The sequence below is a fragment of the Anneissia japonica genome, unplaced genomic scaffold, assembly GCF_011630105.1.
Source record: "Anneissia japonica isolate Jap-2015-1 unplaced genomic scaffold, ASM1163010v1 scaffold287893_len360957_cov134, whole genome shotgun sequence".
NCBI lineage: Eukaryota > Metazoa > Echinodermata > Crinoidea > Comatulida > Comatulidae > Anneissia > Anneissia japonica.
In genome coordinates this window covers 295,177-321,546 of record NW_022717951.1, presented here as the reverse complement: position 1 = coordinate 321,546, position 26,370 = coordinate 295,177, and the positions used below count along the sequence as shown (strand labels likewise).

The window sequence follows — 26,370 nt, the reverse complement described above, 5'->3', positions numbered from 1 at the left end:
TAGTCATTTTTACTCTCTATAGTCGACAGAATCCATTAGGAATGATAGTTGCCCTTGACGATGCAGATGAAGCAACAGGAGCATTGTTCTGGGATGACGGGGACTCTGTTGGTAATTATGCTTTAATTAATTAATTAATTAATTAATATTTTAGTGTATATTGTAGCGGTATTACTCGAATTTGGTTATCTTTAAGGTAGGGTTCTCACTAATTATCACAAAAAATACTGTAAAAAATTAGGCGTTCTGCCCGTTAATATCCACTGCTTAATTTTATATACTTGCATATCATTAAGATTACCAAAAATTCAATGGACTGTTCTAGAAATAACGACTGACCAATCGGAACAGGGCTAGGAGTGTCTGAAAATACACGTTTTGTACCCCAAACGCACGTGTTTGCGTATGTTTTAACACTGTCGTTTTGTGGGACCTTACAACAGTATTTAAGGGGAGGGGGATTAGCGGAAAGGTCCATTACGCTATTTTAAAATTTCATACAGGTGTATGTTAAAAGTATAAACATCCTGAAGTATCTTTCCTTATCATTGGATGTGATTCTGTGCTTATAAGCATTGCTATGGTTACCGTTAAAATCTACAGTACTAAATCGTACGACCACGTGCACAATACTAAAATCCTCAAAGATCTAAATCATGGATATGCCTACTACATCTTCATTATTTATCAAAAACCGTCAATAACCTATGGCCAGAAGAAATGTCATTTAATCACAGATACAGATATCTTAATTTTAATAGAGATATCTCTGTTAATAAAGATATTAGTTAAGACTATCTCTCTTTAGGCTAAGTTATCTCAATGTAAAACTAATATATCTCTATTTAATATAAGATATCTCTATTTGCGATTAAATGACAATTCGGCTTCCCATAGTAACTTACCTAATGAGTGAAATTGGGGCGTGAGAAATATCCTGTGCATTAATTAGCCTGGATTAAAAAGAGATATATTAGAATAGAAGAAGAGTGCCTTTTAAGATGCAACTCTATTTTCTATGCCTATCACTTATTTTTTAATTGTTTTTTTTAGATACCTATGAAAATGGCAATTACTTCTTAGCTGACATTGTATGTTCAAAGGTAAAGTTTATATTTATTGATTTCATTTAGACCAACAAATTACGGCTGCTTCCCCCCCCCCCATGACGCCACGTTCATGTGACTTGTGTGTGAGAAAATGTGCAGTATTCTTGAAAATGCTGTCTCTTCTTTTTCTTGTCATGTCATTATTTTTGGACTTATTATCTTAATAGGGAGTGTTGACAGGTACTGTGACGAATAATGGTGGATCTGCAGCAGGTGGTCTCCAGTGGAATACCATCCGTGTGCTGGGAGTAACTTCGGTTTCCTCGGTAATGGTCGGAAGAGTGAATCACTCTAGCTTCGCCTTCGATTCATCAACAAAGGTAAGAACAAGTGACATTCTCTTGTTTTCACAACATATTATTGGTCCTGCCTTGAGCCATCTAAAGTGTGATTGGTTGTAGTGATGTTAATACTTTGCGTGATGACCGTTAAACTTCAATCTAATGGGCATATTTTGACGCAAAAGCACGATGACTGATGTAAACGCAAGATGATTAATGAAGGCACAAGAATATTAATGTTAACGCAAGCCACGGCTACTCTCACAATTTATAAGAATTTCACGTTCCGGAGGCGCACGAGTTGTTACAAATTAAATATTCCTAAAACTCAAGTTTCATACCAGTTTATTAAAAGCTAGCTGCGAGTTCTCCGGTGTAGTTACGAGTTTACACACTAGAAAAGTACCAATGTGCCCTAGCGCGAGTTTCTTACTAGCTCAGAACAAAGCTATGCTCTCTACAAACTTACTACTAACAAGTTAGATACGAATGTCCATTAACTTGACGTTGATTATAAACTATAAATACAAGTCACAATTAACACAGCAAATTCATGGTGGAATCGATAAACTCGTAGTTAACTCTTAGCTAACTCGTTAAATTCGTATCTTATACCCATTTCACACTGATGCTATTTTGCAAATATTAACAACTTGTAACAAGTTGTAACCAGGTTTGGATGAGTGTGAAAGCAAATCCTTGTAAAAATTTCCGAGATTTCACAGGGGTCCCCTGAGTTATCTTGGAACAAAAACATACCATCGCGAGGCTTGGAAACCGTAATAACCGGTAAACAAACTCAGGGAACTACTTGTTTAGTTGTCTCAGGTCAACATGAAAAGAGCTCGTAGTCGTATGAACGTTAAAGTGTAAAACCAAAACACTTTAAAATAAAGCCTTAATTGTCTAAATTGAACGAAAAATTAGGTAATAATTATAATTATTGTTATCCATTGTTATACCGGTACCTACTATTATTACAAAGGTTCGAATTTTCCGGAAGTTATTATTCTCCAATTACTAACACCTCTTTTATCAATCATAACAATTACGATGTAGATAATCGTTGTCCTTATTAATTTTTTAATTTTTAATTTTTTTTACAGGAACTTAAAATAACTAGTATCAAGCAACCATTAACTTCAACACTGAAGGTAACATGGAATTAAAGTTTCATCCTCCTCTCAAGATGGGATTTATTATAAATTAGAATAATTGTGTTTACGACAAATATCTATATAGGAAACAATTCAATCACAACAGAATATATACGTATAGTTCTTGATTCTTATCAAAATGCAATAAATAAATGTGCGATCGTGTAAATTTTGTGTCTGTTTCTTTTTTCTTTTCTTTTTTTTGCTTTCAGTCCTTAAAAACAAACTACATTTCCAATGCAATGGGCCTAAAGTGGCTAAATGTCGGTTGGAAACTCCGTTATAACATATTTTCATTCATTTTGTTTGAATCAACAACAAATCGGTATATAGGGCCTATTATCATACCGTACATTCAATACTCTTAGCCGTCGTTTGAAATGTATCAAGTCCATTTGAAATATAGGCCTAAACATTATGTGCATTATATACCGTAAATGATTGGTTGTTTGCGGTTAAATGTATGTGGATGTACTGTATATTTCTTGATACTGTATGTTAATTTAATGTGTACAATATAAAAACTACGGTATTTAATTCATACATATAATTTTCATTCATTTCATCTGAGTATGAAATGAAATTAACGCAGCAGTAGTTTATATTTGGAGTAATATTTGCTTGTACTCATCTAATATGCATGACTATACTCAGGGGTGGTGCCAGGATTTGCCGGGGTGCGGTGGGAGGTACCTGACGAAGGGGCCGATGTTCCCGACGAGAACAGTGGGGGTGACGGCGTCGCGAATAGATGAGAAATGTGTATGCCACTCATATGCCACTCTCTATGATCTTCGTTGACTTTACCAAAGCATGACTTTACCAAAGCATTCGATACAGTGAATAGGACAACTTTGTGGAAGAAAATAGGCTGACCCACCCATTTTACCAACCTTATCAGCGCACTACACACGGGTATGAAGGCCTAGGAAAGACTAAAGGGAGAGCTTTTGAGGTCAACAACGGAGTAAGACAAGGTTGCGTACTAGCACCCACACTTTTCTCCATATGCCTGTCTGTCGTACTCAATCATGCCTTCAAGGACTGTGCAAAGGGTGTATGGATCCAGAACAGACCTGTAGCAGACTTGTTCAATGTCAAACAGTACAAGTCTGTGTGCAAAACCCAAATATACCCGTTGTTAGCTGGCAGCTCGACAGCAGACACAAAAGCAGATGGAGATCAATGGTTCACCGGACGTCTTCATCGGATTCGATGGACAGCTAATAATATACAGTATACATGACAGCATATATACACATTAAGTACGTTACTTTGTGGTCTACCAACAGGCCTTTATATGTTTTTAAATTACCTAGGGCAAATGACATGGCAGTAAACGCTGATGTATTTTCATCTCATCTAACTATGTGACCTAGCATCATCCAACGTGATTTTTTTCAATCATTTTTGACAATTAAGATGTATTACTTTACATTACTGATTCTTTGAGGCCAAAATATCTTCAAAATTATACTTAGATGTTTTCTGTGGAACGCTTCAACTTTTTTCTACCATTTAACAGGCAGTGCCCAACTATTTGAGTATAATAAAACTGAAACAACAAGTGCGTTATAAAGTCTTAATTTAGTATATAGAGTTTAGTTCTTGTTGTTCCATGTTTTCATATAATTACTGAATGCTACTGTAGATAAAATCATTCGATGTTTAACATCAGAAATACTATCAAGCATTGTCCCAAGTACTTTATGATTACGCCACTCTTCGGACCTATGTTCGTTTGTCTTGTCAATAGGGGGTTACCCCGGTGTACTGGTCCATTAAGTCCCCTGTTGTTAAATGGATATGCCACGTAGGACAGTGATTAAGTTCACTTATTGGCATATCCTCGGCCCTCGTGCCTAAAGAAATGAAATGAAAATGAATATAAAAAGGAGTAAATTCGGTTTTTGTTTGATTAATATACAAACTCCATTGCCTGAAAGTACTAGTAGCTACAGCTAACATTTTATCTAATTTGTCTTTGTCTTCGTCTATTAAATCAATGTCATCTGCATATTCACATTCCAATGGTATACAATTATACGCTATAGGTGGATTTGGTCGAAATGGACTGCAGAAAGCACGCATTTTAACTAATGCACCTGCTAAAGTAACAGTAAATAGAAGGCCAGACAAACAATCACCCTGAAAAGAGCCAACAGTACTCTCAAAAGCAGTGTGGATACATTGTTACCAATCTTAACTCTTAAAACAGTGTTTGACAATAAAAATCTAACTAGTCTAGACTATCTTCATTACACCCAGCATCCTCTAACAAATTAATAACTGTTTTTGTGTTAATGGTATCAAAAGCAGATATCATGTTAATTTTAATTCAAATATGAAATAAAAAGGAACGTTGTGTTACAACTGAAGTTAAAATTCTCTGACACCAAACAATGTCGGAATATCTTCTACCTTGTTTGTACGTCCTCTGCCATGAACCAGCATACTCTTCGACTATTTTTTCGATGCGTTTAAATGTCACTAATGAAAGAATCTTGCGAATAGAATTACTCAATGTTAATGGTCTCAAACTCTTGCAAGGACCTTTCGGTTTATTTGCTTTTTGAAGTGGCGTAATTATTTCTTCACCAACACATTTCAAGTGTGTCTTAAAACAATTGTTGATTATATTAGCAATTTTTCATTGAACATTGTCGTTTGCATGCTCTCCTGGAATTTGGTCAGGTCCACTTGCGCAATTATTTTTTTAACGCTAGAGCAGCATTTTTCTTCAACTGTGGTTCTAAAACCAGTTAGAAATAGTTTACATGTACATATCTGCTGATCAATGCAGGTAGACACAGACTTGAGGGTATCACTTGCGCAAACTATGTTCTATAAGGATGCTTACGGATAATTTATGAGATTTTGCTTCACCATCCTACTGAAAATAAAATTTGCATGTTGAATGCCTTAAGTCTAAAACTAAATTAACTTACTTTGTGTAAGCTAATCGCACACTGATGACACACTTTATTTACAGATATTAATTACGCGTTGCCAGGTACGTAATTTATGCAAATACTGTATTAGAATTAATTGGAGATAAATTCCCTCAAATACGCCTAAGCCCGATTTTCCTCTTCAGTTAAAACTTATCCAATAATGCAATGGTCTTCGAAGGTTATTCATTCAATTTATTATATTCAATGCGTCTCGTTACCATTAACCTCAATTCATTCTTGTTTAGCTTTGCTGACCAAATATATTAATTCCTTATTAAGTATGCCAGGCGGTCACAAAAATCAATATATTCTAAAGGGATCAAGAATAGAACATGCCATTGTATAATTATGACCTGAAATTGGTTTTGCATGCGTTAAACACGACGATTAACGCACACATAATATAAAGTCCAGACAGTAGTGGCACCAAGATTTTCTCTTCGGGGTGGGTCGGAAAGGTGGGAGGGGGAAGGGGGGTGAATTCGCCTGAAAACTGGCAACACCTCCTAGTGCAATGACTAAAGATATAATTATAATTAGTAATTGAACAACGTACGTTACTTCATGAGTAGGCATAAAAATGGGTCGGAGGGCCAAATTGTTCTTTTTAATTTAACACATTAAATAAATTTAATTTAATTTCCATCGGGCGCTGCATTTATCCACCTGACGTGCGTTCAGACAATTCTTTACGCCACTGCCTTAATATCCCGTTCTGCAACCATTTTTAACCCACGAGTCAAAAATATAGGCCTATGTCAAGCACTCAGACACCATCATCAATGGCAAATTTCTCACTTGAGATTCATGGTAAATTGATTGAATATTGTGTTTTTTTTTTAGTTTGAGTGAAGGGTCAATAAATCACGTCCGTCGTTTTCTACGCGCGAAGAATGGCGGGTTCAGAAGAACCAACATAAAACTATAACACATGCATTAAAAAAGTAAATTGACGCACATGCCATAATTAAATTCCATTTTCTTTTAATTTAATTTAATTTTTTCTTATTTTCACGATCTAACGAGATTATGCAGCCCATCAACATTTTTCAGCGACTCAAATATTTGGTCGCGACCTATAAGTTGCAAAACTATGTCTTAATCAACACCGACTGTTATCGAAGAAAAAAATATACCATGAAACTATTTTATTATGTATCATATCATAAATATATCATTAATTTTGTCTTCAATAAAAATAATACAAATCTAACAACTACATTTAAATCAATACATCTTTATTACATCGCAAAACATTAACAAACACTAGCTTAACTAAACATTAAATTAGACAAAATAAGTTAAGTAAACTGTTATATAAATATTAACTGTTATCTATAAATATTATACAGTCATCATAAGATAACGCTTAAAACCAGCCTTCTGGCTTTGAATATTATCATAATAAATACTATTATTAGGGCTGTTGATTAAAATACAAATTGTTTTATTTTCATGGTGGTTATAGACTGGGTTATAAGGAACAGTACACTCCTGCTAATAAACCAAGAGGCATCAATGGACACTTTTCAAAACTAGATCTTGATTTTACAGACGACACCGTCCTCTTGTCTACTAAACATGCATGCAGTCAAAGAGGTTGACAACTTTACATATTTAGGCAGCTTTGTCAAGAGAGACAACAAGCCAGAATCAGCAAAGCCAGGAATTACTTCACAAAACTCAACCCAATTACCTCCGTACATAGAGGCCCTAGACTTGCTCCAAGTCTCTTGTATTTTATTATTTTTTTCATTCTGGACAGCGCCACCAACAAGAAAGTTAATTTAGAGACGGAATACCGTAAATCGAAAAAAAAAATGGAGTATGGGGCGCCAAATAAATTGGTTATGGCGCACTAAGATTGAGTAACCCAAAATAAGGGCCTGGAACCCAGGCTAATTGAGACCCTTGTATTCTGTGCAGTATAAATACATAACCTTTAATACAGTCAACAATAACTGTATTTCAGTAAAGGATGATTGCCCATCAGGATTGTTATTTACTATTACTTTTAAGGGTTCCCTATAACACATTCGAGCAGTATGTAATTTTAGACCAAACCCACCCATTTACTGTAGGAATCTGAGTAAACGGATGATATTGATTTTATATCTGAATCTGTAAAATGCTTAATAGTATTTTGCATATTGCTGTCGATGTGTTGAAAGGTTAGAATTTCTTTGTAAATGAGATAATTTTCTTGATAAAGATAAACCTAAATTGGAAGAATGAAGATTACAAAAGGTTCCTTATAAAATAGTAGGCCTACCTATGGTATCATAGGATTATGCTTGCGACTGCAGCATGTAATGATAAGAGGATGTGGGCCAAAAGTAAAATTTCACTTGATTTTAAACTTGTGCTTTATAATGCTTCAGTGGTATCTATTTTACCGTAGGCTATAATTGCAGCAGTTGGTCTGTACCAAAAGCACGTGTTTGATAAACTGAATTTTTGTCATAGAAAACACCTAAGGAGTATACTGAATATTAAGTGGCCGAAAATTATTAAAAATGAAAGTCTGTATGCAGTCTGTAAGACGAGTCCACTCTCAGAAAGAGTCGGTCGTTATAGAATATGGTTAATGCTTGGACATGTTTTGAGGAGGATGGAAAAAATCACACCAGTAACAGTATTAAAGGGCGTATTTACAAACATCAAACCAAACTTCTGTTTTCAATTAGAAACGATTTAGTTTCTATAAATATTAAATTAACTGATTCCGAAGATTTTAATTTTTTGTAAGACATTTCGCAAAAGATAGAAATAAGTGGTATGATTTGTGTTAGTTTTGATTTGTTAACTGTTTGCTCACAGGACTTAAACATAAACTGTACAGTAAATTGTATTCAGTTAAACTATAGTTTTGTAAATAAAAGTTTTATATATATTGCAGTATGTCAAATCTGTGCTGCTTTAAGAATCAGTATGTTGGCGTAAAACAAAAGCTGAGATGGACAATTTTCATCATTTCATAAAAGTTGCCTCAGAAATATTTGCACGATTTTTTGTCCCACAATAATTTGAAGACATTGTAATTGATATTAATGACCGCGTTTCAGTATGTTGGCGTAAAACAAAAGCTGAGATGGACAATTTTCATCATTTCATAAAAGTTGCCTCAGATATATTTGCACGATTTTTTGGCCCACAATAATTTGAAGACATTGTAATTGATATTAATGACCGTGTTTCAGTATGTTGGCGTAAAACAAAAGCTGAGATGGACAATTTTCATCATTTCATAAAAGTTGCCTCAGAAATATTTGCACGATTTTTTGGCCCACAATAATTTGAAGACATTGTAATTGATATTAAACACCGCAGGTAGAGATATGTTTAGGGCATGTCCTAAAGAATCTACTACAAAATATTCCAATAGTTGCGTTCATATGGTCACAACAAGGAAAAATGGATAAGTATCAGTAAGTATTTGTTTTAATGTTGTGACCATGAACATTAAGTGTATTTTTTAACCGTTTAATGATCAGAAATACGGGAAAATTAAAATCAGTTCATAATAAACTTATATTACAAAAGAATTGTGAGTGCAAAGCAGTGACAAAATGTGTGATATTACCTAATACACCAGTGTTATTATCATTTTTGTTCTGTGAAAATTCCTTCTTATGATACTTTTTAAATTAAACAAAGCTGTAAGCAAGTCCGCGAGCAGGGGAAGCATAAAAGATTGCTACTGTGGTGGGATGGGGCATATTTACAGAAAGAGAGTGTGTTTTCTCCTCATTTTCCAAAATCGAAGTTTAATTACACCCGAAAACAAACACAGTTTCTTTCTATCATTGCGCTGTAGTTGTAAAGTGGGAGAATAACTTCAGCCTGGTTTCCATAAAATCGCTAAACTCACTGAAATCGCTACTATGTATGCAGAAATTGAAAAGGCCTGCCGATTTTTCCAAGCAACGTCACCGTACCGAAAGCTGTGGTCGATAGTGTGTACAAATTTTATGGACACCATAAGCGTAATCTAATTATCAAAGCAACCAAAGTTTCAGAATGTCTAGGTCTACATGTTTGTACCCAGAAAGTGACCAACCAAACGTAGACTACTAATCTTCACCATTTTGATGCCCTAGTTGGGAGGTTTCAATTTGAGCGACGACGTGATGCTAGAATGGATTCGCTCATGCTTGACCGTGTTACGTTTTCTGCACAATGTAGATTCTTAATTTGATTGATATTTTACTTTCTTCCCCCTTTTTATTTTATAAATTGAAAAAAAATTGGAGGGGGGTGGATTCCCCCCCCTTGAATCCACACACTGGTGTTACCTCCATCCCTAATGGCCAAGGCTAATAGGCCCAGATACACTACCGGTAAATACTACTGATAATCAGTAACTTTGTAATTTTTTTTTAAAGAGGAGTCCTATGCGGTCTTAACAGTTATTCTAATCTGCAATAATCAAGAAAATTGGTGGCAATAAAATAAACAATTGCAGTGGCGATGATCCAGGAATTCGAAATTGAGGGGCCCAGGGAGGGACTTTCACAGGAGAGGGGTGTAGATCATCTTAGTCTCACCATGGTTAAGGATGAGGTGAGAAAAGTTATGATTATGACACCAGTCTAGATGGCCGGATATGGCACTCTCAGACTTAAAGTATATAATTTTCTTTCCCCCCTCTTTTTTTAAAAAATAATTTTGAAAACATTGGGGGCCCAAGCCTTTGTCATTGCCACTGAATTGAGGATAAACACAGTAATCAATTACTCCTACTGTAAAACTCTAGATATTATTAAGAAGCCCACTGTCCGTTTTTCTTCAAAAATATTAAATTATTTTTAATTATTACTTTTACGTTTTATTTTATTTTTGCGCTGGCTGCACTGCCCATAGCTACGCCACTGTGGGCATCTCCTCACGAAAGACAAGAAGATCTGGAATTTTCTCAGCTTAACTCCAAACTTTGATTGTCTATACCAATTTTGTGGTTTTCCCTTATTGGCGTCACATTGCTGGACCGAAGCCTACTTCTTCTGTTGCTGCTTTGAAAAATGGCGTGAAATTTTTGTAGTAAATATTGACCTAACTCGGCGAATGTTAATACACTTGCGCCAATGAATAGGCCTAACTGACCACCAACATCACCTGTACAACAAAAGGAAACAAATCTATTACTTTGGCTGATTCTTTGATAATTATGTATAATGAAAATAATGTGAACGATGATTACATAAATGATTATTGAATAAAAAAAGTATAAATTAAAAGTTTTGTAAAATGTTACAATATTTTGGCAACCTCATTTTATAACTTATAACTAATAAAATCCTACTGATAGATTCAATCATTGTTATAAGCAACGGGTATCGGTTTAGTGTGTAGAACTTCACACAGATTCCACAGGCAAGTCAAAACGACACCACTCTAAAATGTATGGTAAACCGACCACACCAAACCCTTTGTAAAAGATGTAATTTAAGTTTCTCTTTTAAAAAGATTACCGTAACTGGAGAAAGTTTATATTAAATGAATAAAATTTGGTTTAGAAAGTGATTAGGAAGGGCGTAGCCATTACAATATAAACCTTGTTTGAATTGCAAGAAGTCCAATCTTATTTTGCAGCCACGCCTGTTAAATTCTTTTGAGGTAGTACTTTTCGAGTTAGATTTCAACGAAACACCGAGAGTCGGACCACTTGCAGTTCTATAACCTTTGATACAACTTACTAAGAAGTGCTGAAAACGTCATTGCTGGTTTTTGCTTGTATGCCTGAAAATTTAGGTCTTCATAGTAAACGTCTAGTAAAACGAAGTTTTCCCTAAAAATATAAACGGTAGGCCTATTAATACTTATGACGGAAATAATTATGATTTAATATGCCTATTTATAATAACAACAATAACAACAATATCAAAGTAATAGCATTGCTGCAGACGCCTTTATTTAAAAGTACATAAAAAGTTACATATTTTTACAGTCATTAAAAGAGCAATGAAATTTAAGCAGCAATGGCCAGGGATACTCCCCAGGGAGCAGAGACTGTTGCACAATGTGCGGATCTGCTAATTCAGTATCCAGTGTCCAGGGAAATAATGATGCCAGCGCCTTGTATAGTCGCTTGTTGAGTTATGCTTTCGTGAATAAATAAAGCTTTACTACTACTATTACTTGCAAAATCTGCGAATTGTGAAAGGCGCTATATAAATTATGGTTCTATAAAAAAGAAAGAAAAAAAAAAGCATATAAAATATTTCAATCGAAATACGTCCTCCTAAGACATTTTGCTGTCCTTATAAGTGATGAAAGCTTCCAAAGAGCGATGCAGAGCACAATAGACCTTTCCGGAGTGTCAATCAAACTTAACAACTGACTAATCAGAACAACGCTAGGAATACGCGCGCGTCTCACAAACACACGTGTTGTCCCACAAACGCACGTGTTTGCGTATGTTTTAGCATTGTCGTCTTGTGGGAACTTAGCAACAAAATCCAATGGGCGGGGCTTAGCGGAAAGGTCAATTCATAATACCCAACAGAAAACAAGTTTTAAAAAAGCACGTGTCATGCCTAAATATGGTTATGATGACATCACATCATGACCATAACTATATATAGGCACATCATGACTTTATATGAGCATACAACACTTTTTTTGTCGAATAAACGTTGTTTACACAGGGCTGGCTGACTGGTCGTCTATACCACTTACGCGATATACGATTCCGAGACATTGTATTTTGTTGTCATTTCTCCTGAAACGCTTTCACTGGGGATGAGGGCGTAGTTAACAGACGTATCGAACGATGTGTATGCACACGGAACTGGGCAGTCACACGCTTCCAAGCTCCCGTTCTTCATTCTTGCTAAAATGTTCAAAACAACACATTAACAATAACAATGTTTTGCTGCATTCTCATGAACAATCACAATATTTCAAGGTTTGCATGGCGAATAACATTAATATCAATAATAATATTTTCTTTCTTTCTTATAGTTCTGAAATGAATTTTATTTTCGTTGAGAGTGTCTAGATGAGAGTGTCTCGACTTTTTTTAAATTAAATTGTTTTAGTGTTCATCAAGAGAATAATAGTTTATAATTATTATTATATATATTTAGTAACATCATTTTTTTTCCTAAATAAGTGGTTATATAGTTTTGTGAAATTTTTAAAATAGAAAAAAAAAATGGTTTTAATAAATTTTTTAGGCACTCCCTCTAGGGCCAAATTCATTTTTATCAATAATTTTGAAATACTAATTAAACAGTCAGAATAAATAAATGCATCTTCAAATCAGCACCAATTATACCTTCACAAAATAAAAATATTTGTATTTTTTGATCAAAAACTTCGGAAGGTAAAAAATAATATAAAATCTTTATTGGTTTCAAGTAGCTTCGAACTAGTACACTTACATAGAACATCCTTTGCACAGCCTGTCGTTTGCTTAGGTGTACACTCAGTTGCATTGCCAGGGTATCTGAAAATAAGACAATATCCCCATTAGTTGTGATGGTGGGTAAATAATCTAGAGTGTAATTATTATAACACACTTAAATGGATCCTTTCATCTGATATGTGGATATCAGATGATATTGTATATACTATTACATGAAGTAGATACAAGGGGATTCATTGCAATCGAACGCGCCAATGAAGAGGGAGTGCTCGGAAAATTGAAAACAATATGGGAAAACGGTACACATAGCGAAAAAAAAATAAAATGTTCACACATGGAGAGTCACGTATAGATTTTGTAAAAATCACCGAATACTAAGATCGGCAAACAAAATATTTGGTAGGGTTGTCGGACGTTTATGGAAATGCTATGGAATATTTAGTACTCCGATCTTGTTTATGTTAACCAAATATATTTGATAGTGTCACTAATAATAGTACAGTATTAACTCTCACTGTGTGTCCGATATAGTCAAGTGTGTAATAATAATAATAATAATAATAATAAATAATAATAATAATAATAATAATAATAATAAATAATAATAATAATAATAATAATAATAATAATAATAATAATAATAATAATAATAATAATAATAATAATAATAATATTTAGTATTGTATAGCGCATCATGCCAAGAAGGCTTCTATGCTCTTCACATTATTAAATACCCTACAGCTCTTGAATCAAACACATAATAAATGCCTTGGTATATGGGACACCAAAATGTTTTGTGGAGTCGTTGGCCATTACAGTATATAAAATTAAATGATTTTGTACTCCATGCTTGCTATGTCAATTGAATTTTTCTGATAGGATCTCATACAGGTGTTAACTTTCAGGCAAGGTAGTAGTAATAGATCGAGATCGAGGGTTGCCAAAGTGCGATCCAGCGAATCTGCGAGCCATCCAGCGAGGCATGCAATTCATGCGAGCCATTACGGTAATTTATACAGGACGTGTACCAACAGTGCGAGTCATATCATCCGAGACACACAAAATTCTACGCTATATGAACACTTGTACAATTTATAAAACAATTACAATAATGAATTAACTACTTTTAACATAATCATTTTGATGTTAAAAAGACAATTTCCAGCTATCCAGACGTGACTTCAAATAGGCCTATAATTAATGACTGGCTATGTAATATTTATTTTCACTCACACTCTGCCCATTCGCCTCATGCATGGAGAGAGAACCATATTTATTTTTCACAAAATAAACATAACTAGCTAAGATAATTAAAAAACATGAAACAAAACACAATTGATTGAAAGAGTAAACGTCATAATTTAAAATGCATAAAAGACCAATAATAATTAATATATGGGCTAACATCTTGTAATCCATCATGTTTTAAAAAACAATTATTAATTACACAGTATTTATTCAAATCAATGCTCCACTTTGAACAAACGCCCCACACCCGAATAAACGCACCCTCCCCCACCAAAAAAAAAATTCATTTGGAATAAACGCTTAGACGTTTAATTTTTCTTCCAATTGTCTCTATAAGAAACTATGGACGGACGAATGGGAAGTAACATCATTTTCAGCATTGGGTTATTATCAATTGATGTTTTACCCTAGTGGAATTGAATCAATACTAATTAGTGATTTAAAAGCCGTGCCAAAACACTTAACATTAATTATGCACAATAGACTACATTTACCAGTAAACGCTGGCTCTTCAAAACCATCTGAACAATAAACGCCCCGAGATGATTATTTGAATAAATGCAGTATATTATAATTAGTGTAATTAATTTATATATTTTACATATAAAATTCATATTTTATATGAAAACAAAAGTATGATTAGCAAATCAAATCATAAAAAAGTTCTAGATGCTGTCCTTGTTTAGTATAGCCTTTTTTTTTTATTGATTTAAAAGGAATGCAATTTTCACATGTATACCACAAAAAACACCAAATTACGCAGGCACGTAGCGTGACTTAATTTGTGGGAGGAGGTTCGTTTCAGTAGAAAGTGGACCCTTTGGAAACCATTATACAATAACGTAATATTGTTAGCTGGGAAAGCTTAAGAAATGCCGACTTGAAGTACTTCTGGCTTGTATGATCTCCGATACTCTGGAGAACATTGCAATATATCTACGAATATCAATTTTTCGTTTTTAAATGCGGACCTTCTCCAGTTTTTGGGCAGTTCGTCTTAACCCCCTTAACCCCTCACCCACCACTCCTCCCAACGCTACTGGTCTGTTATGCCTGCCCTTATCTTATCCAATTACGATACTGTACTTCTTTTTTCTTAAATTTATTTTTCAGCTTTAGGCACTAGTGCCAAGGATATGGCAAACTTTACACATAATCACTCTTCAAAGTAACAATCCCATCACAAGGCAACAGCGGCTTTATGGACCACTACACCGGGGTAAAACCCTACTCGTCTCTAAAGATGTACTGGGTTCTTTAAAGGGCGCATGAGCCAATTGTGTATACACAGGGCTTACGGTTAGTCAAGTTATCCGAGAAGATTGTTCCACCTCCAGAACCATAGGCGATCGTGCCGTTCGAAACAGTGCCGGTATTATGGCTGTAGGTTGTGGCTCCCCTGCCTTAACCGCTTGCCATTCGACTCTCCAAAACTTCTCATACGTTAAGGAAAAAAAGTATATTATATATATGTATACTGTATATTTAGGTTTGTACAAGGGCGTCGAAAGCGGTCCGGCTGGCCCGGTTTTGGCCGGACCAATAATTTACTCAATATCGTTTGTAATCCAAATTGTACTTTTTCTAACGCAATTTATTTTTTGTTTACAAAATTAAATGACCTGAATTTAAACAACAAACAAACCAGTCAACCTCGTCTAAATGTAGTAATACCCACCCTAAGCTGTCTTAATTATATGTTTTTTTTTACCTGAATGGATATAATATATTTAATGAAGTATAATGACTGTATAATGCTTATTATTTAAAAAAAAATAATCAAAAGTTTTCATATCTCATTTATTTAAGTTTTTTCAAGCCTAGATTATTATTTTTTTGTTAAGAATTAATTATTATTATTCCAATGTAATTCCTTGCGTCTCATTTTGATATTTTCATTCATTGTTTTAGACAGGCCTACTACTAATTTTCTATTGTAATTCATACATGTAAATATGAATGTATTTTTGTGAAATAATTTGAATCGAAACTAACATTGTATATTAAAACATCTGTTTTTAATATGAAGTTTATCATCTGGTGTGTTATTTGACTGCACCTTAAAGCAAAAATTACTGATTAATTAAAACTGTTAAGAAATAATTCAGTAAAGACAACCACAAACATATTTTTAGGCAACTTGAAAGCATTCGTAATGATACACCTCATCCAGAGCATTAAAAATATACATTTTTATAATGCAGATTATATCCTGTAACTCGTGTATATAAACATGACATTGTTTTTAATATTGTATTGCATAACTATTGAAGACCTACTTGTGTACCGTATTTATTTAATGAACGAAGAAGCATAATTATTATAAAAGATATTATACCGTACCTTGTGCAATCCGAACATATATTTTATTTCATTGTATATAATAGGGCCTATATATATATATATATATATATATATATATATTATATCCGGTAATTCGTGTTTATAAACATGTTTATAAACAAGGCCTACTTGTGTACCGTATTTATTTAATGAACGAAGAAGCATCCTGTTTAACGAGATGCTTCTCCGTAATAACAATCTTCTACATAACAACAATAATAATATTATTGTTGTTATTTAATTACAGGCCATAACAATCTGTCACGCTCACAATGATCAGTTTACATTCCATTCATCAGCGATATGGAAGTCTCTGGGGAGACTGCAAAACTGCAATAAAGAAACCTTGAAATGATCTATTTTTATGAGTGATTTCTCAAACCTAAGGGCCTGTCTGTGCCCTTTATAGGTCAGTAGAAATATCTTCTTATGTAATGTATTCTTGCGTAATACCTGCAAGAATATTATGCCCCGTAAGAAATAGTTTATTAAAAAAGGTTTTCCATCCGGACCCCCATGCCCCACCACGGTCCAGTGTGAGTTAGAATGGGGGTGGGGTGGTGGGAATCGTTGCATCTGGCAGAGCAATAAAAATTGCTTCTGACGCGCCTGATTGTAAACAATAACTAAGATGTTCATAATAATTAGAAAATACCAAAATTATCATTACATCACTTTTACTTTTTTTTATTATTAAAATAAAGATCAAATATAAATACTGTATGTTTCTCTTGAATTAAAAAGAATGAACTATTTTATAATTTGAAATTATATTATATTAAGTATTATATTACGTATTATATTACGTATGCAGAGGCCTTGTCAAAAATATATAAATATTATAATTATATTGTATAAACAATAAATTACCTTTACTTTCATAAATCACAACGGACTTCAGCGACTCTTTTCGTCATTTTGCCAATCAAATCAATGCACTCAGTGTGTGGTGAAATGATGGGAGAGGATGATGGAGCTATGTGTGGCACATATTCATTGAGTTTGTACAGATAATGTTTCACAAGTTGCGGTTATGGTGATCCTCAAAAGCACAGAATAATAACCCCATACTATTTTAATATTCTATTCATTTAATTATTATTTATTTATTAATATATCATAATAAGTTTAAGAACAATAACATAAATTATTTATCAGACGTAATTAAACATGCAGGTGTGTACGACTCTTCTATTCAGAATTCAACCCTCCTCTTCGCCGGACGCCCTCTTCTTTTCCTGTTGGTTTCGAGGTTGGTGAAGGCCTCATTGCGACTCCTTTTAGATTCTTTCAGCGATATGACCGGGAATTTTTGCCGCGAATTGTTTTTCGTGAAGAGCCAAGCATAGGGAGACATATAAAGCGCTCTGATTGGCTAATGATAAGATGACATAATCGCACTATTGTTTGACAGTCGCAAGGCATCTCGCACACTCGTCAGAGCATACACGTCAACCAAACAAGCCTAGAGTTAATAGGCTTGATTTGATTTTAGTAGGTATTACTCAATGAGAAGGCCATATGAATATCATAATTTATATTAAAATATTGTCATTGTCACTTTTACAGATTTAACATGTTTCTAAGGTGCCTCGCACTTTTGGTACAATAGAACTAGCAGTTATATTTCGTCCTGCCACGCATGCATTGCAGTTGACGGGGTCACGAGGGTAGATGATTTACATGAATCGCATGTCTCGCTGACTCGCAGTTTGTCGACACCCCAGTCAACACCCATCGGGATCGGCCGCTATTCTAGAGGTATGATTTGTTCACCTGTGGCCTTTTCTCGTCACCGGAAATCTTTTATGTCATTGATATTTTATTGTATTTTTGCCCGTGTGAAGTCGAATAAATAATAAATAAATAAATAAAATAGGCCTAGTGAGACCCAAATTCGATTAGGCCTACATTTCAAAATTGTAAATTGTTTAAGCTTTTGAGGGCTTTTCCCACCAGCTGAACACCGGGGAGTACCAGGGTGGCATTAACGGTTTGGCCTCGCCCACTTGCCCTACCATCAAGGACATTTACCCCTATTCGTAGAGCAAATCTCGGCGCCAACATCGATGAGCTGAATGAAAAAATATGCCATTGATTTGATAGTTTTCCTTCTGTTTTAACCCTATGCGCTGTTGGCGTCTTTGAAAGCAGCAATGTGCTACACCCTCTCCTTACATTAGAACCGCTCGATTTGTGTACGCCCGAGTTCAAATTACCTCCTATATTTATTGGTGTATTATATACATTGCATACACATATAATATATACCGGTACATTGTTATTGCGTGTTTCAATATTGATTTATTTAATCAGGGAAAAGCAATAATAGAGAAAACATGCAAACAAGATGTACACTACATGAGATTCCCACTATCAAGTGGCTCTCCTATACTAAATATCTTTACATAAACCATACATAAAAAAAAAAACAAACAAAAAAAAAAACAAAAACAAAAAAAAACAAAAACAAATGTAACAAATTCTATCAGATCACCAATAAAATATTGGGATTTAAACGAAATGCAGTTTACGAGGTCATTCCTATGTCGGAGAGAATGAGGAGGAAGAGGATGAAGATAAAGGATATTCCCAAATGCTGTAGAGGCATTTGGCGATGATTGTTTAGATGTGGTCACGTGACCTAGCTTGGGTATACATGAAAAACATTACGGAGCGATAGCATAGGAAAATATATGTTATGGTTGTGAGAACAAACACCCACTGTTAACGTGAGAAGTAAATAGCTAGGAAAGGCAATACGATTGTTCGAAATAGTGTTTATTTATTTATTCTAGCGTTCTCCTTGGATTGTATTCTTTGAAAGTAAAGTGATCCTTCATAAGCCTATAGCTGGCCCTTTGTCGAAGACCATCATGCATACCTGCCGGAGATGTGCAGAGGCCGCAGGCCTAACATTTGTCGAAAAATCTCAATGCGGCTAGTATTCCTTACAGAATTAGCAAACTAATGCAAAATCCTTAAGTTTAATTTCCAATCAATTTGGTATAGTTTACTGGAAATTATGATGATCTTACAGCAATAACAAAGGACGATCGCCATAGCAATCTCCGTGTAAAACACCTCTGTATCCACCACCCTAGGTCATGCGACGCCCATCGCCAAATCCCTCTATTATTTTAAAATTCTACATGACGCTTACCGGATTGGTCGGCATCCACATTCGCTCAGGATCCTGCTCAGTCGACACTCTATGTAACAGCCAGATAAGGTGTACACGTCATAGTACGTAAGGGTGCGAAATGTGTCGCACTCTCCGTGAGGAGGGTCCAGATTTGATACCTTAAAAAATAGACAAGTAATAACAATATCGTAATAATAACAGAATAACAAACAGTATGACTAAGCTGGAAAATGGACCGTTCCGGAGTGTCAAGCAAACTTAACAACTGACCAATAAGAGAACAGGGCGAGAAATACGCGCGTGCCTCACACAAACAAAAGTACTTTTTGTCTCACAAGCGCAGGTGTTTGCATATGCCTTTACACTCTCGTTTTGGATCTTAGCAATAATATCAAAGGGACGGGGGCTTACTTGGTGATCTAAAACAGTGGTTTTCCAGAATTTGGTATAACCATATAATTTGGCTATTTGTGAAAGCCTAAAACTTACTATGATCACTAAGAGTGAAGAGTAGGCCTAACTATTTAATCCAAGTTCTTGTAACATTTTATATCTAAAATAATATGTAAAAGTGACTAAAAACATAAAATTTATTTATCCTACCCCCATCTTAATTAGTCCAAAGGAGGGTCTTTTAGGCTAAAACATCAAAGTGCTCTAAAAAAAATGGGATGGAGATTTTTTTTTTCTGAGACACTATAGGGTGTATTGATGATTTAGAAAAACCATGAATTCAACCAGGCCATATTGAAATATTTAAGTGAATAATAATACTACATCTTCATCTTCACTTTCTGTCGTATTACGGTCACTTCAGTGTTGGTAGAAATATATGATTCATTATTTCTTCAGCCAATATGATTCACTCTACAATTTATTAGAATGATCATAGCAATGAAACTACATTCAATATGTAGTAACTGGCTATTACTTATCAAAGAGTATCAGCAAGCTTAATTCCCCTCAAATATTTCAATGGTGGAATAAAAGAATGAGTATGTATGTAAAATAATATTGATTATGCACAGTCAATCTGTGTTCCCATTCTTTTAGATTACACACTATGCAGGTTCTAGGAGGCTAGGAGTAGTAAAATTGTAACAATTCTAATTTCATAAAAATGTCGGCAAAAATATTTGGTAAAACTTTAAACAAATCAGAAAGCTGAATTATGTATGGAGACATTTAGTGACCATAGTAAGTTTTAGGCCTTCACAAATAGCTAAATTATATGATTTGAAGGTTACCACATTCTAGAATCCATAACTTTTTTTCTGTTATGTGCACTACCTTGAAATTTTTAAAATTATTTTCTTGTTATATAAAGTGAGTTTCTGAGTAATTATGAATAAAATATCTAGATGGCTTCATGCCTTACCAAAGGCCATTGGAAATCACATTTTATAATTTTAGCATAAATTTTTACCAAACTGTATTTTTTTAAAAAACAATATGACATTTTTTACAAAGACAGTTAATATAGAATTAATATATCATAAACCATAAGCTAGGCAGACTCTGACTGCGTTCCAGTGTAAAGGCCCTTGGAAAAGCGGGATTCCTTAGTTTATAATACAATTATGATTTTTTTTTAGAAAGACAATTTAATTCTCTTTCAGATGACACTAGTTACAACAAATTTGAATTTCTATTTCAAAAGTAACACATGAAAATATGTTTGAACATTTTTATGGCGGCCATCTTGGACGCCATCTTGAATATGAAGGTGACCGCAGTAAATTTGCAAGTGCACACCAACAAAATAGGTTTACTAATGAATTAAGCAAGCGAAAAAACAAGGTGTGCTTAGTGTGTAAAGACTTAAAAATGTGAATGCACAATTTAGGCTCTTGATCTCCGCTTACCTATACTAAACATCTTTACATTAAGCATACATATATATAAAAAAAAAAAACAATAAATATATACGATTCTATCAGATCACCAATAAAATATTGGAATTAAAATATAATGCCAGTTAAAACAATTTACACTGAACGAAATCATGCCCATGTCAAAGTTATTTCATTATTGAAAAGGCATTTTTATAAGCAAGATGTTTATCACACTGTTGTAAGACAAGAAAAATAATGGAATCACGAAAATTGGTCTAAAAATCTAGTGGAAACCCAACTTTTTTCGCGGACCCCACATTTTTCGAGGACCCCCTGTGGACCTTTTGATTTGGTGGACCCCTATGATTGAGAACCACTGATCTAAAATTTACTGTAAGTTGAGGGAATTAATGACACATTGGTAACAATACATAGGCTTTACCATCATTATTATCGTCGTCGTCATCATCATCATCATCATCATCATCATCATCATCATCATCATCATCATCATCATCATCATCATCATCATTGTGACCATCATTATCATTATGCCTATTATTACTATTGATTGATAATATATATGACGAGCAGCCTATACAATTATACACAAGATTCATTTATTTTCAAAATATCTTATGCCTAAATGAAATTAATTGTAAAATAAATAATTATGTCGGCCTAAATTGTGTGAACGAGAAAGGAAAGGGGCAATACGACAAAGTTATACAACTTGTATAAGTACATCATTTAGCCTTTAACCCTTTTTTTGTAACCTAACTACTTACCAGTATGCGTCTGGATGAAGCGAAGGCATGGAATCCAGGAGGGATGGAAATTCCTTTGGATTCTATGAGGGGTGGTTCATCTTGATCGTGGACCAATATCTTCAAACCTGCTTCAATATTCCCGACCATAGTCTCGGTGTATTCATCCTTCAAAATACATAAAAGTCACTTCAATTACTGGTATTTGTTATTGTCGTCAATACTCTCAATGTATTCACCCAGGTAACATCAATTACGGATATTTTCTATTGAATTGACAACAAGAGCATAATCAATGTTTAATGAAAATTATTTCTCTCAGAAGTAATTAAGTTATGGCGTGTATTTCGATACTTAGAGTAAAAAAAAAATATGAATAATAAGACGATCCAATAATTGTTATGATCCGAAATCTAATTGCCAGAACAGATGGAATTGAAAATTGTTTTGGCTTGGAGTGCAATATGTTGTAGATAATTCTTTTTAATAAATTAATGTAATTTAATGTCTTTTGCAATATGTTTATAAATCAATAATTTTGTATTTAAAATTGTATATAATAGCAATCCTATATATATTTTTTATTGCTAATTTATATTGATGTTTAATGTTTTTAACCATTAATGGTTTTAAACCATGTTTAATGGTTTTAAAAGTTACATTTAAAAATGTAACTTTTTATTTCTTTTACTTATTTTTTGTAATTAACATTTTTATATTTAGCCTTTAAAAGTGCAATTATTGTGATTTTTATACTTTTTCATTAATTCACATTTTGAATCTTTTTAACTGTCAATTTTGCTATTGTCCAATTGATTACTATGTATTTAATTTTTTTAAACAATTATCTTATATATATTTTTTTAAATTAATGTTTAATGTTATGGAAGTCAGAGTTGGAGGGGCACACCCTTTCCGTTAAATGTCTAATAATCTTTTGCCCCTCCCCAGCCTCTGTCTTTCTTTTTCCTAGTATTTGTACTATATTAAATGCTGGAAGGAATAAAATAGGGATAAAAGAATAAGCGTAAACATTGTTTTGTTAAAGATGTTGATGCTGCAAAAAAAAACAAAAAAAAAAAAACAAAAAAAAAAAACAGAATGCAAAGTTCCATAAAATAGTGATTGTCTTCCACGACGATAAGCTCTGAATGATAAAAACGATCAGCGAATTATCACTGCGTCGGAGGCTTTTAGCAATGACTGAAATCTATGTAGTACGTGAAAACAAGTTGATAAACTATACCGGTATTTCATAAACACGAACTGCAAAAAACAATTAAATCTACGATAGACTTATAATACAACACCATTAACGAATTTCACAATCATTTATTCATCTTTTATTCCGGTCACCTCAACCGGTCAAAGAACGCTATACGTGTATTATAATTAAATGAAAATCTACAGATCAAATCTAATTAACTGTCCCATCAACATTACAGTCTACTCGATCGATTGACAGATAGTCTAAGCGTTAACTCCAGTGCGCAAACACACAACATCGTACCCTCCTCAATTTGATTGCGAATTTGAGAGATGTAATTATTGATATCATTGGCACCAACAATAATAATTGGACGTGTGCGACGTTATTCCGTAATTAACTTATTAACATACTAATATTACTAAAAACCAAAGGCCTAGGCTTAATCAAAAGACAAAAATGAAATGAAATAAAAAGAAAGTGAAATGAAAGGAAAAAGAAAAAAAAAAAGGTTTGGAAAAAAATGTACCGGTATACTGTATAGGAAAACTTAAGCTTTTGGTATACATAAAATACCTCCTACCTGTTGGATGTCAATCATCATCTGTAAACCATTGCCGGCACCTGGTTGTTTTACCTCTAGAATTGTGTCCCCTTCACCAGAATTAAAAGTGTAACAATTTCCGTACGATGTAAAGATATGAGTGAAATTCTAGAAGAAAACTACTGTGTGATTAAATAACAGTTCGCGCAGATAGTTTAAAATCCAAACAACAGCATGTTCATATCTTAATACATTATATTGATTCTCCGCCTTTATTATCTCTTTGACTAGTTTAGCGCTCGTAGTATGACGTCGTAGGCGCGCGCCTACTGACTGCTGGATGGTCACTTTCGGACCTACCAAACTTTAGTTATCGTGATAACAATCAAATGACCAACAACGACAGCGACGTCAACTACGACACGACAACGACAACAATGGCAACGACAAGAACACAGATAAAAAATAACCTTTCGGAGCTTCGCTTCTTTGTATGGATGGCTAATAAATATTGAACGAATGAATGAAAATTACAACTTAAAATACCTGAATCTATGTTTAACTAAATAGACCATGTTAATATGAGTATATGATCGAAATAATAATAATAATAATAATAATAATAATAATAATAATAATAATAATAATAATAATAATAATAATAATAGTAATAATAATAATAATAATAATAATAATAATAATAATAATAATAATAATAATAATCCAATCCAATCCAAAACAATAATAAGTTCCTCTAGATTTTTATTATATTGAATATTATAATTAATTAGGATTAATGCATACCTTCTTAAAATATAGTGGATTAACCATTTTTATTGAAACTGTTGCAATATGTCGTACTTTCCTTTGATTACCTACTGTCGAATCATCTCTGATTGTATGTACTTGTAGTTTTAGAGCAATCTGTATTTTGGTATGTAAAGGTGCATGCAACCGGAACCAAATTGAGTTTGTCTTCTTATGCATTACAGAAATAAAGCTAAATTTAGTTTAAAAGTAGCAAGTTGGTGTGTGTTTTTGTAAAATAAAATGGGGATGGGCTCACCCTCATTATTTTTAAAAATTTGAAATTACCTGTTCAGCCCCTCCACGACAACTAGCATGGCCAGCGGAACCGAATGGGCCTGTCCCCACCCCCATACTTTTTGAGAAAAAAAATATATAATGTCTATGGAGATTTTTGTATGATCGGAAAGAAATGCAAGAAAAGAAAGAAGGAAGAAGGAGGAGAGGGAGGGGAATAGGAGTATTTATCCAGTCCAGTCCCAGACCAAGGTCAATTTTCTCGCAATTCCCATTGGCGGATCAGTGGGGGGGGGGGGGGTTAGGGGTCCTGAGGGGGTTAGGTGTCCTGACCCCCCTCTCTTGGGCGAAAAAAAAAAGAATTCTAGACCTACATTTTCAAGACCCGTGAGCTATTTTTTTGTTTTGTTTTTGTTTTGTTTTTTTCTGGTTACAATAAGAAAATTATAAATCCGAACCCCCTTTCTCTTTGGGTTCATTAATTCATTGAATCGTTTTCAAGAGGGGAAAACTTTGAATTTTGAAGAACTTCATTAAAAGACACTTCAGAAATTTGAAAACTCATTCCGCCTTCTAGGAATCAACATTTTCACGGGGGAGGACCACCGGATCCCCTTCCTTTTTGGGTTTTGTTAGGAAAAATGTTGATCCCACCCCCTAAATTTGAACCTAGATTCCCCCTGATTCACAATCCCATTCATCTGACTAGTGCACCCCCCACCACCTCTCCACTTTGAAAAACGTTCCGGCGGCCCTGACTAGAACAATGATTCTTTTGGGCTGTGGGGGTATTATTAAGACTTACAATTCAGAAACACCTCATACCATGAAAGGGAAATGTATTCGAAACAACTGTGTACTGATGAAAACCTAGAACATATTGTGCATAGGCAATGGAGAAATGTAAACGATATTTATTCAAATAAAATTTATTAAATATAAATTTAATGAAAGTAGGCGCAGAACTGAAAATTTACCTGTTGAAGTTGCATATTGTTACTGCTGGAAAATCCATTTCAGATTCAAACGTTAAGTTTATCTCGGTGATGACATTGAACTCCCTGTATTCAGTAATACGCAAGACTATTTGCCAAGAACATACGCCGACACCTCCGAAGAATATAAGGAGCCAGAGAAGCTTCACAAAGACAAATTTACTTGTGGCGATATACTGTACCCCGTGGAGGGTCGTAGTGGTAGCGAACTTTTCTTCAACTGACCCATCTTTATCATCTGTCATGTTTTTCCGTTTTAGCACAAAAGTGTAAATAGAAATGCAGAGGTTGGGGTCAGCTTACCCAAGGTGCTTTTCTTTTATCCGTGCTTCTCTGACGAAGTGTAAATAATGAATCAACTGTTACTATAGA

The 26,370-nt window shown here is 34.1% G+C and overlaps 2 protein-coding genes across 2 annotated transcripts in view; one reads left to right on the top strand and one right to left on the bottom strand.

The window, feature by feature from the left end:
* Positions 1–2,716, top strand: part of LOC117110392 (maltase-glucoamylase, intestinal-like) — a 29,680-nt gene extending 26,964 nt beyond the window's left edge. Inside the window, exons 21-24 of the mRNA XM_033253087.1 lie at positions 23–111; positions 1,054–1,103; positions 1,277–1,429; positions 2,497–2,716. Of these exons, the coding sequence (XP_033108978.1) occupies positions 23–111; positions 1,054–1,103; positions 1,277–1,429; positions 2,497–2,559 (355 nt within the window). The 3' untranslated portion in view covers positions 2,560–2,716. The remainder of the gene's footprint in view (positions 1–22; positions 112–1,053; positions 1,104–1,276; positions 1,430–2,496) is intronic.
* Positions 2,717–6,473: 3,757 nt separating this feature from the next.
* Positions 6,474–26,136, bottom strand: LOC117110395 (acid-sensing ion channel 2-like). Its single transcript, XM_033253092.1, has 8 exons — positions 25,981–26,136; positions 23,999–24,127; positions 22,230–22,376; positions 19,625–19,764; positions 12,887–12,951; positions 12,180–12,333; positions 11,198–11,289; positions 6,474–10,616 (listed from the first exon to the last, which is right to left on the bottom strand). Exons 1-8 carry the CDS (start codon positions 25,993–25,995, stop codon positions 10,417–10,419), a joined length of 942 nt encoding a protein of 313 aa, XP_033108983.1. The 5' UTR covers positions 25,996–26,136; the 3' UTR covers positions 6,474–10,416.
* Between the last annotated feature and the right edge of the window lie 234 nt (positions 26,137–26,370).